This window comes from Bison bison, unplaced genomic scaffold (genome assembly GCF_000754665.1).
Source record: "Bison bison bison isolate TAMUID 2011002044 unplaced genomic scaffold, Bison_UMD1.0 scf7180017864243, whole genome shotgun sequence".
Taxonomy (NCBI): domain Eukaryota; kingdom Metazoa; phylum Chordata; class Mammalia; order Artiodactyla; family Bovidae; genus Bison; species Bison bison.
In genome coordinates, this window is record NW_011494815.1 from 2,385,590 (window position 1) to 2,405,897 (window position 20,308).

At 46.1% G+C, this 20,308-nt stretch overlaps 1 protein-coding gene across 2 annotated transcripts in view; it reads left to right on the forward strand.

The window, feature by feature from the left end:
- Positions 1-133: 133 nt before the first annotated feature.
- The window catches only part of TRIM14 (tripartite motif containing 14), a 24,801-nt gene continuing 4,626 nt past the window's right edge, over positions 134-20,308 (forward strand). The window contains exons 1-5 of one of the 2 annotated variants that reach the window (XM_010847050.1): positions 134-404; positions 3,148-3,243; positions 10,877-11,110; positions 14,538-14,700; positions 17,904-17,993. In XM_010847050.1, the coding sequence (XP_010845352.1) occupies positions 189-404; positions 3,148-3,243; positions 10,877-11,110; positions 14,538-14,700; positions 17,904-17,993 (799 nt within the window). In that variant the 5' untranslated portion in view covers positions 134-188. The remainder of the gene's footprint in view (positions 405-3,147; positions 3,244-10,876; positions 11,111-14,537; positions 14,701-17,903; positions 17,994-20,308) is intronic. The other variant, XM_010847051.1, reaches the window with a different exon arrangement.

Below are 20,308 nucleotides of genomic sequence, written 5' to 3' on the forward strand. Positions count from 1 at the left end.
GGGTGCTGATGCTGCGGCCATACCCGCCACCGCACCCCACTCCCCCGCCTCCGGCCGGCCTGCGTGCGGCGCCCTGCTACCCGCCTTTCCCTGCCGGAACTGGGCGCGCCCCGCCCCAGCGCCCAGCTTTCGATTCCCCACGGGCCTCTCGCTGCTGCTCGGCCGCGGCCCAGAAACTTGGAGGGAGAATGGCGGGCTCGGCGGTGCTCAAGGGGACTCCTGGGGGGTTGGGCCCCGCGGAACCCGAAGACGCGCGCGGTTGGCTCTGCTCAGAGCACGGCGACCGCGTGGTTGAGCTCTTCTGTCGCCGCTGCCGCCGCTGCGTGTGCGCGCTTTGCCCGGTGCTGGGCTCGCATCGCGGCCACCCGATCGGTTTGGCGCTGGACGAGGCGGCGCGCGTGCAGGTGGGGACGCTGGGGCGCGAGCCCCGCAGCAGCGGGCGGGGAGGGGCGTGCCGGGTCCCACTGGCAGTTCCCGGTTGGAACCGGGACCGGCAAGGCGGCCCGGGGACCATCTCGGAGGCCGACCTGTTGTTCAGAAAGAGACTGAGGAAGGGTACCGGCGAGCCAAGGCCATCATTTAAGCATCAGAAGAGGTGGGTTTGGGAGTAAGAACTTGGGCGCCTGGCTGGCCGGGTATCCTGGACCTCATCCACCACGGTGGGTTCACCCCACGGCCTTTGGACCTAAAGAAAAGCTGCCTTTAACAAAGATGAAAAAATCCCTCCAGCTTAGAAAACAACAGTGTTTCAGGAAAGCCACACACACGCCTCCTCTGGTTTTCCCCCCTGGAGTTCCTGGGAGGGGCTGTGGGTCCCCATGGCTCTGGGGTTGGGCCGGTCTGCCCAACCCCGCCCCTCCCCCTCCCTACGCTCCATACCACGCGCCCAACTGCCAGTGGGAGCTAGGTCAACCACAGTCAATGGGAGCTAGGTCAACCGCTTCGCCGACAAAAAGAGGCTTCTGGAGGCAGAGGCTGGGCCTTGAACCCAGGACTGCTCCCCACGGGCCCAGTCTCACTTTGGAGCGCTCATCCATGCTTAATCCTAATAGTGGAAGGGGGCTCTGGACTCCTGTTCCAGCCTAGTGGCCAACTTGTCCAGTGACTGGCCAAACCCCTGCAAAGCCCTCTTTGGGCTAGACAGGTGCTCCCCTCACAGATTTGATTCTGCCACTTCTACCTTCAGGAAGTGATTAATCCAGCCCTACAGCCATTCCCTGGGAATGGGGATTGGGGGCAGGAGGAGAAGGGGACGACAGAGGATGAGATGGCTGGATGGCATCACTGACTCGATGGACGTTGAGTCTCAGTGAACTCCGGGAGCTGGTGATGGACAGGAAGGCCTGGCGTTCTGCGATTAATGGGGTCGCAAAGAGTCAGACAGGACTGAGCGACTGATCTGATCTGATCTACAGCCATTCCCTGCACTTGATTTAGCCATTGTGACTTTGAAGCTTGAGAATGGGCCACCTTGGGCTAATCTAGCAGGTGGAGCCCAGGATTCAAGGCTTTCCTCTGCCTCCAAGATCTTCTTTTTCTTATCTATAAAATAGTTAATAATAGCAATAGTTCCTCAAAATGCTGTTTTCAGAGTTAACAAGCCTGCTTTCAGAGATAACATCTTCTAATAGGTAGGTCCACCTACCTCTTTTGTATCCACACACCCATTCATTCCTTAGACATCCATTCAGCTTATCCATGAGTCAAGGAACAGACCAATTCTTCCCCGACCTGGAGGCGTCCCTTGGCTAGTAGGGGAAGAACAAACAAGTGACAACACAGTATGATAAGTATTGTAATTGGGGAGCCTGAGGCAGTGGTCAGTGGGAGCCAAAAAGAAGAAGTATGAACCAGGGACAGGAAGCCCAGGAAGAGTTCCTGGGTGGGGGATGTCATTGAAACTGGCCATGACGAGTAAGTGGGGCTTCACCAAGCACCTAGACAGGAGAGGCACCCTGTGACTGGAGGGCTCAAGCACCGGGATGCCACATTATCCTTGGCTGACAGACAGGAGCTTGACCAGAAGATTCAAGGGAGGGGGGTGGGGGGGGATGGAGGATGTGCTCCTGGAAGATGGAAGGTGAGCTTATGGCTTATCCTTGGGTTACTATTGTGTTCCCACCCCCAGCGCTCACTCCCAATCTCCCATATAAGCTACACCTACTGAGCATTTTGTGTGCCAGGCACTACACCAAGCACTTTGTGTCCTCATTCTTTACAGCAACTCTGTGGGGTTGTCCCCCCACCCCCCGCCTTTTTTTTTTTTTTTGCAGCTGAGGAAACTGAGGCTTAGAAAGGTGAGGCCACTTGCCTAGGTCATGTGGAAGGAGAGCTAGGACTCAGACCTAGCAGGTCCTGTCCGAGTCTGGGACTTGGGCTCATACATAGCGTGCTCCAGCTCTCCACTTGAAGCTGGCAGCCCCTGGTAATTCTGTTCAATCCAGCAAACACTTTAGGGACACCCCCTTGTCCCTCTTGGGGAGCAGGAGCCAAGAATGGAGCAGATCTGCCCTCAGAAAGTGCATAGCTGGTCCAGCAGATGAACGTAAGGTGAGTCGTAAGAAGGTAAGGCGGAGGTAAGGTCACAGCGTAGGGGAGTCCACAGAGCAGGTCTTTGAAGAAACGGCAATTGCAAACAGCAGAGATATGGAAGGGAGTTGGGTGCCACGTAGGTGGGAGAGGGGACCTCTTACACATGCAGGTCCTCTGAACACCAATCTAGTCCAGAGGACCACAGACCAACCCTGGAGGGAGGTTCTGTGAAGGCAGCTCCTAGAACAGGCCCCAGAACTAACAGTACTCAGGATTCACTCTAGAAGTGAATGCTCTTCCACTGACCCCAAGCTGCTTCCCTAAAATCCTGTTAGAGGGCCTGGAAAAGCAGGTCACAAGTAGGACTGTTCTAGAAAGAAGGGAGCACCTCAAGGTTTGGAGAATACCTGATGTGGGCCTCTGAGGATCAGAGGAGCCCTAGTCCCAGCTCAGCTTCCAACTTGCCTCATGACTTTGGGCAAGTCACCATACCTTCTGAGTTCCAGATACCTCCACTGAAAAATATACAGAGTTGAGAGGAGATGACCCCTGGAGTGACTTGTTATCTCAAAAGTGACAACATTAAGACTTTTGTCCTAACTTTTTCACATACAGAAATTCACCCAAGAATGCTTAAAGCATTTGGCAACCAAGAAGCAGCAGCAAGTTGGCAACATAACCCAGATAGAAGATGCTGCTGAGAAGCTCAAGGCAAGTGGGGGATTCTTCCTGATCCTAGTTGAGATGTCCACTTCTCTGCTCCGACACAGGGTTCTCCCCAATATGGAGCCAGGGAAAATGAAAACCAACGTCAAAGGGGGGTTTGGTGGGGCCTGGAGCTTATGTAATTTAGGGGACCCTTTTGAAGAAAAAGAGCACAAAATTAGTTGCAAGACCATGAAGAGGTCATGCTAGAGAGTGGCCTGGGGCTTCTCTTTCATTAGCTTTGCAGTGAATCTGCCTCTACCCAGAGCCCTAGCCTTGTCCCAAAATGCCTGACAAAGTGGAGGAATGGTCTTTTCTCCCTCCATCTCCAAGGCCATATTCTTAGACAGACTAGTCCTCCACCCCCTACACCCCAAGTTGCCTTAAGCAAAGAAAATGGAACATGCAAATCACACTTTCAGTTTCACTGCTGAAACAAAGCAAATAGGTTTAAATATATTTCATGACATGTTCTTCAGGCTTATCCTGTCATAACAATGTTTACTTAAGTGGATTCTTTGTGAGTTTTAAGTAGGAAGTTGGGACTGACATAATCCTAGCTGCTGTTTTAACTATGAGAATGGTATTATTGCTCTTTAGGAGCCTTTTAGGTGAACTTGGCTAGTCCCTTCCCTTCTCAGCCACCGCTGAGAAGTGAGGGCTCCTCAAAGTGAGGGCTGGGGTGGGATGCCCTCCCAAGGCCCGTCTCACTGAGGGGTCTGTGAACCCGGACTGGCTACCTCAAGTCAGGCAGTGAGACTGGCTCTGACCATGGGAATAGTTAGCACCCAGACAAGGCCACAGAAATGGCCCTCTGTTTGTCCAGCGTCCATTAGCTTTTGAGTGACAGCCTGCCCTAGTTTACTGAGGACAGATGTCTTACACCTGTGGCCCTGGCTTAATTATTAATCATGTCGTCTTCAAGAGCACGGCTCTGGGCTCAGGCAACATCAGTCTAAGACAATATGGGAACTAAAAGTTGGCACACCCAAAGGGATAGGGGAGGTGCTTGGGGATGTTCAGCCCCGAGAACAGGCTCACTGTCTGTAAATCTCTGAGCAGACATAGTCTAGAGGCTCCCGAGGAAAAAGTTAGGATCCATGTGGAAAGTCTTAAGGGGGGCAGGTTTCAGCTTAATCTAAGGAATGGTTTTCTTTGAAGCTTTCCCCAACTATAGTTTTCCCTAGTGGCTCAGACAGTAAAGAGTTTGAAGGTGATGTAGGAGACCCGGATTCGATCCCTGGGTTGGGAAAATCCCCTGGAGAAGGGAATGGCAACCCACTCCAGTCTTCTTCCCTGGAAAATCCCGTGGATGGAGGAGCCTGGCAAGCCCCAATCCACTGGATCACAAAGAGTTGGACACAACTGAGCAACTAACACACTCACTCACCCAACTTAAACTTTATTTTGAGGTAATTGCAGATTTATGGGAAGTTGGAAAAGTAGTGCATGACTCTGGGTAGATGACAAGATTCCTTGCCCCTTCCCCAGGTCAGTGGATAGACTTTTACTGGTGCCTGGTTCATGGATGGAGCAACCTTCTGTGAATCTGGTTTGATTTGGGTCAGATGGCCCTGTTCCCACTCCCAACTGGAATGATGCCAGGTGCCCAGAGCGCCCTCCTAGATGACCCAGGCTCCAGCATGCTGTGGCTGTCTCACGCCCCTCCACCTCCATGCCACCCAGGTCACTCACCGTGGTTCTGACACCAAGTTCTTTCTTTGTTTTGGGGACCTGGGGATTTCCTTTTTGTTGTTTGTTTGATTGTGGGTTTTGTTTTTTGTTTTTTTTTAATCTGGTTATGTAACTTTAAAATTTGCTCAGCATTTCCATGTGTTTGAAAGTAGTAGGAAGGAAGATTTCCCATGTCTGCTCCTTCTCCCTTTTTTGACTAAACTATGTCATTTTGGAGAAGGAAATGGCAACCCACTCCAGTATTCTTGCCTGGAGAATCCCATAGATAAAGGAGCCTGATGGGCTACAGTCCATGGGGTCGCAAAGAGTCGGACACTACTGAGCGACTCACACACACACACACATGTCATTTTGGGCTTCCCTGTTAGCTCAGCGGGTAAAGAATCCAACTGCAATTCAGGAGACCCTGGTTCAATTCCTGGGTCGGGAAGATCCCCTGGAGAAAGGGATAGGCTACCGACTCCAGTATTCTTGGGCTTCCCTGGTGGCTTAGATAGGAGAGCTACAGTCCATGGGGTCACAAAGAGTCGGACACAACTGAGTGACTAAGCACAGCACATATGTCATTACTTGGGTAGGATGTTGTGGTTGTTTTTTAAGACGCTAACCCTTTCCTATGTCATTAAAAGTTGTTTATCAGTGTTGGTATTAGAGGCTGTGTGTGCCATTAAATGGCTCGACCATGATTCATGAAACCATTTTCCCAATGTTGAACATTTAGATCCCTTCCAGTTTTTCACTCAGGTGAAACAACACTGCAGTGATATTGGCACCTTGACTTATTTCCTTTGGAACACGTTCCTAGCGTGAGTCACCTGGCTCAACAGGCACAGACGTTTATGGGGACTCTGGTGCGTTGTACCAAACTGCAGCAGGCTCGGTTGTGGCAGAGAGGTCTGGGGCAACCATGCTTCTCCGTCCTCGCTTTCTCAGAGGCAGTACTAGGGCAAAGATCATCTGCTTGGAAATTAGCCCATGAAACAGCTTGGTAAACAAATTAAAACCAATAAAGTTCACAATTGGCCAAAGTCTACTGATCAGAAGCCAACAACCAGGCCTACCCAACCACGTCTTTCCAGAGAGCAATCAAGAAGGGCTTGATCTTGAGTCCCCACCCAATACCCTTTAAATGATTTTTCCTTAATAGGCTCTTTGCTTCCCCATCACGGCTCCAGGGGGTGCTGAGATGTGTGTTTCCCTACACACATCCAGGTGTAGAGAAAATCAACACTTAACTGCTGCCCTAACTTTTTACTCAAACTGGGATAAGATGACCATATATCAGAGTGGTTATAGTCTTCTTTCAAATCTTCCAAATTTTCTACATTGAGCTTTTGATACTTTTGTAAATGACAACAAAAAAAGTATATAAATACACAGTGTATAGAATCCTCCTGCCAAGCCGGAGACTTGGATTTAACACCTGGGTTGGGAATATCCCCTGGAGAAAGAAATGGCAACCCACTGCAGTGTTCTTGCCTGGGAAATCCATGGACAGAGAAGCCTGGCGGGCTACAGTCCATGGGGTTGCAAAGAGTCGGACATGACTTAGCAATAAACAACAATATATATAATATATATATAGTATATCGGTTCACTTTGAACTGATGTGGCCCAAACCAGTGTACTTCTTTGTTTCATTGCCAGAATTCTCTCTTTTTTTTTTAAACCATATTGCATAATCAGTCTCAGGTTGCTTATACCTTAAGTTTTCTATGTTGAGATTTATAACAATGTGTGGTATCATTAAGCTTATTTTGTATATTCTTTAAAAAGTGGATCTGTAGAAACTGCTTGGAGTACAGGTTTGTTGGGAGAAGACGTTTGCTCTCAGTTTCTAGAAAAAGGTCCTCCATGTACATACATTGCCTCCAAAATGTGTTGATAAATCAAGGGTTTAGAACACATTTTCTTTCCTTCACTTAGTCATTCAACAAAGATGTACTTTCCAGGCTTGCTGACTCATAGAAACCATGTTGTAGACTAATTCCCAAGGTAGCCAAAAACTGTTTAATATCTCTATGGCATGTGGTGGTATAAATTAGACTCAGAGCCTGACCACTGCGTAGAACACTGTAAGGGAAACACAGGCTTTGGGAACTCATCCCCTAGATCCTGACAAACCACACATTCTTTTCCAACTAAGGAGAGAACATGGCACCACAGGGGACCCTGCTTGGCACCACAGGGGAGCCTGCTCACCCCACGCCTGCCTGGATACCAAGGATCTTCCTGGTAGTGGGTTGTATAAATGTTTGGTCTGAGGAAAGATACTGGCCTAATTTTTTTATGATTTTAGTTTTTAATTGCACTAGTAATGCATAAACACATTTCAGTTTTAAAAATTTAAATAGTGTATTAGAATATAGTGTAGAACTTTGGCAAGTACAAAGTAAGAATCCCTCTTGACCATCTTACCCACCCCACACCCCTCCCCAAACATGACCAGACAGATATTTTAAATGCACTTGCAGACATACAGATGCAGATATCCATATACAGTTTTATTTTGTGATTTTTTACATAAATGAGACCATCCTGTATGTATTATTCTGCAGCTTGCCTCATTTCACATGATGTCTTGAAGAGCTTTCCATGACAGGAATGCAGGTCCACTGCATTCTTCGTGTGTGTGTGTGGCAAAATACACGTAAAAATGACCATTTTAACCATTTTTAAGTGTATAATTCAGTGGCATTAATTACATTCCATGACAAGAATGCAGGTCCACTGCATTCTTCGTGTGTGTGTGGCAAAATACACGTAAAAATGACCATTTTAACCATTTTTAAGTGTATAATTCAGTGGCATTAATTACATTCCATGACAAGAATGCAGGTCCACTGCATTCTTCGTGTGTGTGTGGCAAAATACACGTAAAAATGACCATTTTAACCATTTTTAAGTGTATAATTCAGTGGCATTAATTACATTCCATGACAAGAATGCAGGTCCACTGCATTCTTCGTGTGTGTGTGGCAAAATACACGTAAAAATGACCATTTTAACCATTTTTAAGTGTATAATTCAGTGGCATTAATTACATTCACAGTATTGTGCAAACATCAGCACTGTTTTCAAAACTTTTTCATTACCCTAAACATAACTCTGTAATCACTAAGCAAGTACTTCCCATTCCCCTCCCATTGCTGCTGCTAAGTCACTTCAGTCGTGTCCGACTCTGTGCGACCCCATAGATAGCAGCCCACCAGGCTCTCCCGTCCCTGGGATTCTCCAGGCAAGAACACTGGAGTGGGTTGCCATTTCCTTCTCCAATGCATGAAAGTGAAAAGTGAAAGTGAAGTCGCTCGGTCATGTCTGACTCTTAGTGACCCCACAGACTGCAGCCTACCAGGCTCCTCCGTCCATGGGATTTTCCAGGCAAGAGTACTGGAGTGGGGTGCCATGGGCTTCTCTGATTCCCCTTCCACTAGCTCCTGGTAACCTCTAGTCTACCTCCTGTCTCTATGAATTTGACTATTCTAGATATTTCATATCAGTGGAATCATACAACATTTGTTCTTCTGTGTCTGGCTTATTTCATTTAGCATCATATCTTCAAGATTCATCCGAATTATAGCACATATCAGGACACTGAATTCATTTTAATCACTGGATGTTATTTCAGTGTGTGAATGCGGCATAATGTGTACAATGAACATACATGTACTTCTCAGATTGAAACTTTTATCCAACTTTTCTCTGTCACCAACAATGCTATAGTGAGTGTCTTGTTACACAAATCTCTATGCACATGTGAAAACATTTTCTAGGATCAATTCCTGCAAGAGGAGTTGCTGCATCAAAGGATTTAAGCATTTAAAATTTCGATATTATATCACCCTCTACAAATTCTAATAGCTATTAATAGATACTGCCACTCACGGTGTATGTAAATGCCTATTCTACACACACGGATTCTTGGTGTTATCCATCAGTTAGCATTTTTTCCAGTCTGATGGCCAGTACATATGTATATATAGTGCTGCTCACTTCCTTGATCTTGATGGTTTGGGATGCTGAGGCACCTCTTCATATGTCTATTGACACTTGTATATCTCTGGTCCATTTTTAAACGGAATGATTTATTTTGCACTATACGTTATGGACAGTAAGCCTGTGTAGTTTGTCACCTGTCATGTAGCTTTGTGTATAGTGCCTTACCTCTCGCGAAGAGTTTCTTTTTTCATGTGATCCAACCTGTCATGACTCCCTTTTTGCTATCTGAGTCTTACGGAGGTCCTTCCTTCCCAAATTTTTAAAAATAAAATCGTTCTATATTTCATTTTGATAGGTTTATTATTTTTTAATGTATAGTGCCTTAATTTATTTAGAATTGTCTGTTTGGCTTTTATTGTGGAAAACCTCAAGCATACATACATGTCATCCAGACATATAATTTCATCAGTAAAACTCTGAGCATATTACCTGTATCTATAAGATAAGGACTCATTTTTAAAATCAAGTAAATTTTAAATACATAAAAAAGTATTTAAAATCAGGTATCATATTAATATCATATTATAAATATTAGTTTCATATTAATATCACCATATTAACAATGGCTCCTTAATATCATCAACTATCCAACCAGTAGTCACATTCCCAGTTGTTTTATAAATGTCATATTTTGTTTGAATTACGAGTGAAATAAAGTTTTCAAACTGCAGTTGATTGATGTATTTCTTAAGTTGATGCTCCTCTGTCTTCTACATGTCTTCTAAATTATATCTTTAAGTTAGAGCTAGAGGCTTAATCAGATTCAGATTTACATTTTTCACAAGAGTACTTCACAGGTGGGATTCTGTCTGACTTTATGTTTGTATACAGAATAAAGTAAGTATCTAACAGTTTTATCAAATGATTAATTCCATGCTGTACCAACACCATCTCTTGAATTATATATAATTATATAATTTATATAATATCAATATATAATTATATAAACAATTATAACTATTAATATATAATTATATATTATTCAACAAATATATATATTTATACTTCTCTAAGCTATTCTTTCTCTTGATCTTTTTGTCTATGCCTAAACCACATAGTTTTAAAGCCTGTATCTTTATAGTTTGTTTTGACTTCCCTGGTTGCTCAGACAGTAAAGAGTCTGCCTGCAATGCAGGAGACCCGAGTTCCCATCCCTGGGTCAGGAAGATCCCCTGTAGAAGGAAATAACAACCCACTCCAGTATTCTTGTCTGGGAAATCCCATGGATAGAGGAGCCTGATTGGGCTACAAGTCCATGGGGTCGCAAAGAGTCAGACACGACTTAGCGATTAAACAACAACAAGGCAGCTCATCCTTCATAGATCTTTATTTATTTTTTGTCTATGCCGTGAGGTTTGCAGGATCTTAGTTCCCTGACCAGGAATCAAATGCGGCCCTTAATAGTGAAAACATGGCATCCTAACCATTGGACTGCCAGAGAATTCCCCTTCATTGGTCCCTTAAAAAACAGTTTTTGACTTTTCCTGTACTTATTCTCTCTCACAATAATTTAACATTTGGTTAATATGCGTGTTAAGACTTTGATTGGGATTGTATCCAATTTATACACCAATTTGGAGACAAATGACATTTTTATGGTAATCAATCTTCCCAGACAAGGATATGGTTTTTCTTCCATGCATTCAGATTTTGTCTTTCCATACAATTTTATGCTTTTATTTATCTAGGCCTTTACAGTTTTTGTTGGGTTTAATTTTAAATATTTTGCTGTTTTTTCTGCTGCTTTAAAAATGATCTTTATTTCTCCATACATTTTCCAATTGGTTATAGCTAGTACTTAGGAAAGCTTTTTATAAAAAAGCTAAAGTGCTGAACTCTCCTTTTAGAAGTTATAATAGTTTCTTTTCATGTTGATTATTTTAGATTTCCTGGTTGGCAATTATATCATCTACAACTGGTTTTGTATTGTTCGTTTGTGTTTTAGGCTCATGCAGAGTCAAGTAAAACCTGGCTGACCGGGAAATTTGCTGAACTCAGATTACTACTTGAAGAAGAAGAAGCTCTGGCCAAGAAATTCATTGATAAAAACACACAGCTTGCCCTGCAGGCATACACAGAGCAAATCAAGTCTTGTGGGGAACAAATTGATGTCATGAACACTCTGTCCAACAGGATCTGGACTATCAGCCAAGAAACCAATCCTGTACAGCTGCTGCAGGTAATGCTGGGTTTCTGCTCCACAGGGGACACTGGCCACCATATTTCATCTTGGTTAATGTGGCACTGAACACGGCGTTCATACATTGAGTAAATACACAGAGAATTTCTTTGCCAGCATGTAGACTTTCTTGCCCCCACACAAGTCAGAAAATATACATTGTTAGGAAGATAATATACATCTTGGACTAGTTAAATGACATTATCAGCCACCATTTTTGAGGGCCTCTGTGTTCCAAGCACTTTAGGTATCTTAGCTCTAATATTTACTAAGAACTCTGCAAATTGGATATTCTCATCCCATTTTACTAAGGAGAAATTGAGGCTCCAGGAGATGCAGGAACTCATCCAAGGTTATACAGCTGGTAGGAATAAGGTCTGTCAGAATCTAAAGCCACAAGACATCTCTGCCCGGTCCTCTGACTATACAGTCTTAATCGAAACATCACTCTTGGAAAATCCGGTATCCTTGCAAAATCTACTAAGCAGACTTCAAGAGCTGAGTCACAGTTTGCTCAAAGTGGAGAGAAGGACGGGACTCCTTGGCCACTGGGCTCTGTTGGAGGCTGTTATACTAAAGGAGAGTCTAAAAACTAGTCCTGTGATATTCACTGCTACACTGAGTGAAAGCTTGCTGTTGAGGGTGGAGTTCCTGTCTTCAGGGAGCCATGGGAGAAACTCTTCTGTCAGTGAAAGTGAAAGTGTAGTCGCTCAGTGTCCGACTCTTTGACATCCCATGGACTGTAGCCCCCCAGGTTCCTCTGTCTATGGGATTCTCCAGGCAAGAATACTGGAGTGGGTTGCCATGCCCACCTCCAGGGGATCTTCCCAACCCAGGGAGCACGCCCGGGTTTCCTGCACTGCAGACAGATTCTTTACCATCTGATCCACCAGGCTCCTGTGCAGTCACCTGTGCTCTTGGATTGCTTTTCTACTCATCTGACTCTTCCTCTTTCTCTTTGGCATGGCTTCTGGGAAGCTCAGAGCCAAATATGTTTCATATAGCTGGGATAGACTTTGTTCATAGAGTTTGTGCCTCATCTCACTGGCTTCTAGCTTACGTTCTTATCCTGGTTCTCTCTTGGCTTCACTTTTCTCAGTAAAGGAAAATTGTGCAGCAGCAGATAACTTTTGTAAGATGCTTTAAAGGTTTGTAGGATGAGACAGAGTACAACTAAGTAAAGATGGCACTGAGAATAACCACAGATGAGCATGGGCTCTGGCTGCAAAATAAGGCAGGCAAATAAGTCAGTACAAAACTAGTCAAGCCAGTCCCTGGAGGATATTTACACTCTTATACCTTTATGTGGCCTTGGCCATTTCAAATTAGCAAGTAAAGGTGTGTCCAAAGAAGTCCAATTGTGTATGGGGAATCAGGGAAGGCTTCCAGGAGGAGGTGACGGTAGAGCTGGTGTGAGAGGATAAGGAGGAGCTCACTGGGTATATACAGAGGGATGGGGCAGAGAGGACATACCAGGCAGAAGGAACCATGTGCCTGCGAGAGGTTGGCAGGCTGGAGAAACACTTGGGTTCAGCCTGGCTGGAGGCAGGGCAGGGTTACGAGAGGGGAGGGGTTGTTAGGAGATGCAACTGGATAAGGAGGCCAGAGTTAGTTGATGCAGGATCTTATATACCTAGTCATGGAGTTTAGACTTTGTCTTGTAAAGAGAAAAGGGGTCAGGGGAATGTTTGGGACTGAGGGATGACATGGTCGGATCAATGGTTTAGAAAGGTCACTGTGACAGGTTGGAGGCTGGACTGGGCATGCAGGACTGAGGCTGGAAGGGAAGCAGGGAGGAGACCACAGGTATCCAGGAGAGAGATGATGGGGGGCTGGACCAGTGCAGGGGCAGTGGGGATGCGGAGAAGCAAGCAGGTTTGAGAGATATGGCAGGATTGGTCATTAGGGGAATCCAAGATGACATCTGGTTTCTGGCAGAGAGATACGTAGCTATATGGCTATTCTTTGAGTTTGCAAAGGCAAGAAATAGATATGCTTGGTTTCATTCATTTATTCCATTATGAACATTTATCAAGAACCTTCTGTGTGTCAGGCCCTATGCTAAATGCTGCAGTTTGGTGTTGCCAGGTGGTCCCATTTGTCCCTCATTCCCCTTCCCAGCCCCACCCCACCCATCTTCCCTCTTGTCACCCTCTTGCTACCCAGAGCTGCTCCCTGCCCTCTCTGCTAGTGCTCTGACTCCCTGGCCAGCCCTCTGGGTGTGACCTTAGCCCCCTTTCCCCACAAATTCTCTTCTTCTCCTCACCCAGATGAAGACAGGCTGTAGACTTGTAGCTTCCTAGGTAGACAGGGCTTAGAGAGTACCCACAACCCCTCCCAAGGCCCAGCATCCCTCCTGCCAAGCCACCTTCCTTCCTTCCTGGGGAGTCCATCTGCCCCTCCCATCTTGGGCAGCATTGCCAACCAGCCAGGGCCTGCTTGCCTAAGGCAATCTTCTATCTTCTAAATCCTTGCCTGGGACAACTCTCCAGAAAGTGCAGACAGGGAATCTTAGGTGCAAACAAGAGAATCCTCTGTAACTGTTTTAAGCAAGAAAACAGTTTATGAAAGTATTGGGTAGCACACGGGATCTGCCGGAGGGCCAGAAAGTCGGGATAAAAACCAGGCCACAGGAGTGAAGCCAAGGCTGTGGCACAGGCTTGCTCCAGTGTAGACCCCACCGCTTCTCCCCTGGGCAAGATGTCACAGCTCACACCACCGACCCAGGGCCACCCCCCGGAACCTCCACCACTGCTGTCCCTGACAGCCACATGCCACTGTCACCACCCACCCTCACTTCCACATCCAGAACTTGGAGTGGAGCTGCTGTGGGTGCAAGGGGGACCAGGACCGTTTTCAAGCTTCCACTTAGCAAAGCCATACTTAACACAGGAAGGGTATTTAATAAAAGGTACTGTCCAGATAGAAAACAAGACAGCCCCCCACTGTGGTGGGCATGTCCCCTCAGTCAGCTTTCCAGTTGAGCTTCCAGAGTCGTTGGCTTTCATTTTGGGGGACATGGTTTTCTGTTGTCCATTTTGGACATGCCCCAGGAGCACCTTCCCCCAGGCAAACTGGCCCCTCACTCTTTTTGTTCCCCCGTACCTCAGACCAATCCCTGTCACAGTGTCTGTAAAGCTTTGGGGTCCCTTTCAAGCTGGTGAGCTAAAGGCAAGGGCACCCAGCCTGCCCCCTCCCTCGCCCCCTAATGCAGAGCGGACCTCAGTGCACACCGCAGGGAGGGAGAAAAGAACCAACAGCCCCCCAGCACTGGGGGTGGGGGTTGGCTCCTGGGGACAGGGTCTGGGCTGGCAGCAGGTGTCAGGGCCAGGTGGGGCCTATGCTCGCTGGCTGGTTTGTTCCTGGGCGTGATGGTGGAGACTGGACCATGGCCCCAAGTTACCCTGAGCCCCACGTGCCCTCGCAGGAGTACACAGCCACTGAGCAGCAGATACAGCAGCAGATGAGCCTGGGGGAGCTGTGCCACCCCGTGCCCCACTCATTTGAGCCCGTCAAGAGCTTCTTTAAGGACCTCGTGGAAGCCATGCAGAGCCTGCTGCAGACGCCACTGGATGTCCGCCTTAAGGAAAGTAAGTCACTGTGTGACCAACCTTGGGTCCTTCACTCCCTGGTCCTGTCATTAGAGATGGTGCAGTCATGTCTGAATCATGTCTCTCCCGCACAGAGGCCCAAGGCTGGGCCCAACCCTCCCTGCCAACCTCACCTGCTACTCATTCTGAGATAGGTCCTGTCTCTCACAGCCGCTCTGCTCTATTCCTGCCCCTCAGTCGCTCCCGGGGTCCTGCCTCACCTCAGCTCTGCCTGCACTCAGCTCCCAGCTGGACGGACCAACTCCCCCCACCTCCTCTACCTGGTCAAGGCACTTACTTGGGAAGCCCTTCCTTGGGCTCCCTTGCTGTCTCAGCCATCCGCCCCTCTGCTCTGGGCCTGCTCCATCTCCTGCCTGGGGGTGTTTGTGAGCTGGATATATGGCCCTTCTCTGCCTCTCTTAAATGCCTGGAGGGCAAGAACCACTTTGGGTCCATCTCTGAGGTCACCATAGGGCCTGACACAAAGCAGGTGCTCAGAAGTATCCATTCCTTCATCTCTGTTATTCGTTCAAAACAGTTATTGAGCCCCTGTTATGTGCTGGGCACAGCAGGGTACAAAACAGTGATCCTGTCTTTGTGGTGCTCAGTCTTTTAAGGGGAAGACAGTCAACTAATGAATACGTATCAGCAATAAGAAGTGCCTTGAAAAAATAATACTGAGTAAGGAGAATAGAGGGTGACCAGGAGAAAGAGCTATTTTCTATGGGGAAGTGGGGAAGGCCTCTTTGAGAAGGGGATGTGGGAGGTGACTTGAAGCATGAGCCAGAGAGCTTAGTGGTCACAGGCATGGACTCTGGAGCCACACTGCCTGGGCTTCTATCCCAGGTCCACCACTTCCTAACCCTGCCATCTGGAACAGGGCACCTAACTTTTCCATGCCTCTGTTCCTGCATCCATAGAATGAAGATAATATAGTCCCATCTCATAGAGTTGTTGTAAGGATTAAATGGGTTCTTACATGTAAAGTGCTCAGAATGGTGCTCAGGCGTAATAAGCTCCCGTGAGCACTAGCTAGTATTGTTACTGCTGCTGTTACATCTTGGGGAAAATGTCTTCTAGGTAGAGGGGAAAGAAAGTGCAAAGGTCCTGAGGCACAAGGCAATTGTGAGTTTGACTTGCTGGAGGAAGAGCAAAGGGCGGGGGGCGGAAGCAGTCAATTGGAGTAGATGTGGGCACAAGAGGGAAGAAGAGAGAGAGATACCAAGGAAACTCCAAAGATTTTGAACTGAACAACTAGAAAGAAGTTGTCATATTCTGAGATGAAAAAGAGCACTTAGAATTGGAAGGAACAGCCCTTTTGGCTGTCTGAGTAGCATATAGGGATTTGCAAGAGCAAGTGCTTGACAAAAGGCAGCAAAAAGGAACCAAGAAGAAAGTGAGTGGTTGACCCGTTTTCTAAGAAAGGTTATGAAAGCAGCAGCTATGTTCCAAATAAGAAATTTTGGAAAAACCCTAATCACAAGAACTGTAGCAACCCAAATTGCATCTGATGGCCTTGAAGGTCACCTCTTGAAGTGAGTCTTGCTGATCTGTAAAATGATGAAGCTGCGTTTAGAGAATTAAAGCTAATTCCCGAAGATGTTAAGGACAAAAACTGCCTTTCATGGTATGGATCTTATCCATGTCAAAATACGCTCCATGATCAAAAAATGGCAAACCGTGATTGAAGCTCACGTTGATGGCAAGATTACCAACGGTCATTTGCTTCATGTATTCTCTGTGCTTTGCTAAAAAGCACAGCAAGCAGCACCACCCCATGTATGTGGTAGACGCCTTCGTTATCCCCCATTTTACAGATGAGGAAGCTGAGGGTCAGAGAGGTTAATTGACTTGCGCTAGGTCACACAGCTGGTAGGAGTTGAGGCAGAATTAAGACAGACTCTGGTACCAGGGATTGTGTTCTCTTCCCCTGGAGTCTGTTACCTCCCAGGCCATCACTCTCATCCACCTCCAGATGAAGCCATCATTCTCACTATCACAGGTAATACTGAGAGGTACTGCCTCCCAGGAAGGCTCCAAGGAGATGGGGTCTTTGCAGCACCACTGCCCTTCCAGCATCCCGCCTCACCGCCCTACCTGTGAGTTCCACAGACACTGCAGGTTCAACAGGCTGAAATGGAATCCAGCATCTTCCACCCGCTAACCCCCAAACCGCTGCTGCTTGCCTTCAATCTACTCTTCATTCCCCGCTCCCAGTAGAGTCAAGCCTTGGAACTTGTACCACTGCAGTATATGCTGAACCTGGCTCCTTTTCCATCCCTGCTGCCCCAGGTCAGCCATGAGCCTACCCACAGGATGTCTCTACTCTCACCCTACCCTATCCATTCCCCATCAGAGAGAGGCTTAGAAATTCTTCTGCTCATGTCTACATTCCTTCAAACACCTTCCTTGGCTCCTCACTTTACATAATACTCCAAGTACCTGTCTTTGCTCCTGCTATATTCTTGGGAAAGCCTCCCATCCTTTTTCTGGGTGTCCAAAGCTTCCCCAAATCTAAGGGCCAGCTGAGGTGCTTCCTCCTCCAGGAAGCCTTCACTGACCCCTCTAAGCCCTGGAGCCCTTTCATGTCTCTTCTTGGATCAGAGCACTTTCTACCTTGCGGCATAGCTCAAGCACGCCCATTTCTCTCCTCACTTACCTGACTGAATTGTTATAGACAGGGATTGTGACCTGAGTTTCCCCTAAATTCTTTTTTACCTGGATGAGTATGACCTTTTACCTGGATGAATATGAAACGAGGAGGACCTTTTACCTGAACTCCCTTTGACCTGGATGAATATGACCTTGCTGAGGACTCAGCTGTAATTTCCTGTTTTCTACCTTTATCCTAGAATTTGCATGTCTGCCGTGAAATTGCCCCCTTCCTTGACCACTGAATACATGGTTGATTCTCAGCATGGTCCTGGAGCCTGCAGTGTCCTCCTCATGTCCGGGGCTCGCTCACACTGGCCTGCCAGTGCTCAATTTGCTTCCAGTCTTGGAAAGTGTGTTTTTCTCTGTAGATCTGAGCCTCGTCCTGGAGTTTCCCTGTTACTGTGAATTTGCATTTCCTACTTAAATTTGCATGCCATTCTTGGGGAGAGATTATGTGAATCTCCAGTTCTGTAATATTTTTAGTAATGTTTTGTAGTTAGTGCTGCTTGCCTAAACACCAGGCACTGATTTCTCACAATTCATTACAGGTAGGAACTGTCAGCTCTCGGGCTCCTGTGTCCAGCCGGGTTCCTTGTTGAAAACAAGCCCCTCACCAGAGCGATCACTCTTCTTAAAATGTAAGACCCCAGGTGTGGGGAAAGGGGGAAGAGGGTGGGGTGTAATGGTGGGGAAGGAGGGTCACTGAAGTAGAGGGGCCTCCCTTTCTTCCTGAGAGACACACCTTTGGTTTTTTCCAACCCTTACTATCAGGTGTTTTTTTTTTTAATTCAGAAATAATACATGTTCACTGTAGAAAACAAAATTTTTTAAAAGAAAATAACTCATAAATCACTGAAGAGCTTCAGAAGTTTTTCTGCTTACCTACCAAGCAGACACATAGCAGTAGATAAGTACTACTATTTGCCCTTTTAACTTTCTTTGGCATATCTATATAAACATACAATGATAAATATTTAATATATATATATTTTACAAACATGGTGTCATACTATACATACTGTTTTGTAATCTGTGTTTTCATTTACTGATATATTATGGATATCTTTGTTCCTTAAAAAATTATACAAGTAATGCATGCTTCTTGTAGAGAATTACAAATTACTTATATGAAAAGAAAACAATTGCCTCCCCCAGAAATAAATGTTAATATTTTGGCATATGTTCTTCCAGACATTTTAAAAGTACATGTGTGTACAGATATTTTTTTTCAGCTTTGGCCTATAATGAATAATATTGACATGAACATCCTTGTACATATCTTTTGATGCAACTATATGCATTTCTGTTGGATATTTACCCAGGAATAGGAGAAAAGGATGTCCAGTATAACCACTACTATGCAACATTGTTCTAGATGTCCTAGAGAGTGACTTGAGGCAAGAAAAAGAAATGTAAGTTCTAAGGATAGGAAAAGAGTAAAAAAAGATCATTATGCAAAGGTGACATGATTCTTTACAGAAATCCAAATTAAGCTATAAATTATAGTTAACAAATGAACTAGAAAAGCTGCCAGATGTAATGTCAGCATACCAAAATTAGTTGTTCAGTTCAGTTCAGTCGCTCAGTTGTGTCCAACTCTTTGCGACCCCATGAACTGCAGCACGGCAGGCCTCCCTGTCCATCACCAACTCCAGGAGTTCACTCAAACTCACGTCCATCCAGTCGTGACACCATTCAGCCATCTAATCCTCTGTTGTCCCCTTTTCCTCCTGCCCCCAATCCCTCCCAGCATCAGAGTCTTTTCCAATGAGTCAACTCTTCGCATGAGGTGGCCAAAGTACTGGAGTTTCAGCTTTAGCATCATTCCTTCCAAAGAAATCCCAGGGCTGATCTCCTTCAGAATGGACTTGTTGGATCTCCTTGCAGTCCAAGGGACTCTCAAGAGTCTTCTCCAACACCACAGTTCAAAAGCACCAATTCTTCGGCGCCCAGCCTTCTTCACAGTCCAACTCTCACATCCATACATGACTACTGGAAAAACCATAGCCTTGACTAGACGGACCTTTGTTGGCAAAGTAATGTCTCTGCTTTTCAGTACGCTATCTAGGTTGGTCATAACTTTCCTTCCAAGGAGTAAGTCGTCTTTTAATTTCATGGTTGCAGTCACCATCTGCAGTGATTCTGGAGCCCAAAAAAGTAAAATCTGACACTGTTTCCACTGTTTCCCCATCTATTTGCCATGAAGTGATGGGACCAGATGCCATGGTCTTCATTTTCTGAATGTTAAGCTTTAAGCCAACTTTTTCACTCTCTACTTTCACTTTCATCAAGAGGCTTTTGAGTTCCTCTTCACTTTCTGCCATAAGGGTGGTGTCATCTGCATATCTGAGGTTATTGATATTTCTCCCGCCAATATTGATTCCAGCTTGTGCTTCTTCCAGCCCAGCGTTTCTCATGATGTACTCTGCATATAAGTTAAATAAGCAGGGTGACAATATACAGCCTTGACGTACTCCTTTTCCTATTTGGAACCAGTCTGTTGTTCCATATCCAGTTCGAACTGTTGCTTCCTGACCTGCATACAGATTTCTCAAGAGGCAGGTCAGGTGATCTGGTATTCCCATCTCTTTCAGAATTTTCCACAGTTTATTGTGATCCACACAGTCAAAGGCTTTGGCATAGTCAAGAAAGCAGAAATAGATGTTTTTCTGGAACTCTCTTGCTTTTTCCATGATCCAGCGGATGTTGGCAATTTGATCTCTGGTTCCTCTCCCTTTTCTAAAACCAGCTTGAACATCTGCAAGTTCACAGTTCACGTATTGCTGAATCCTGGCTTGGAGAATTTTGAGCATTACTTTCCTAGCATGTGATATGAGTGCAATTGTGCAATAGTTTGAGCATTCTTTGGCATTGCCTTTCTTTGGGATTGGAATGAAAACTGACCTTTTCCGGTCCTGTGGCCACTGCTGAGTTTTCCAAATTGGCTGGCATA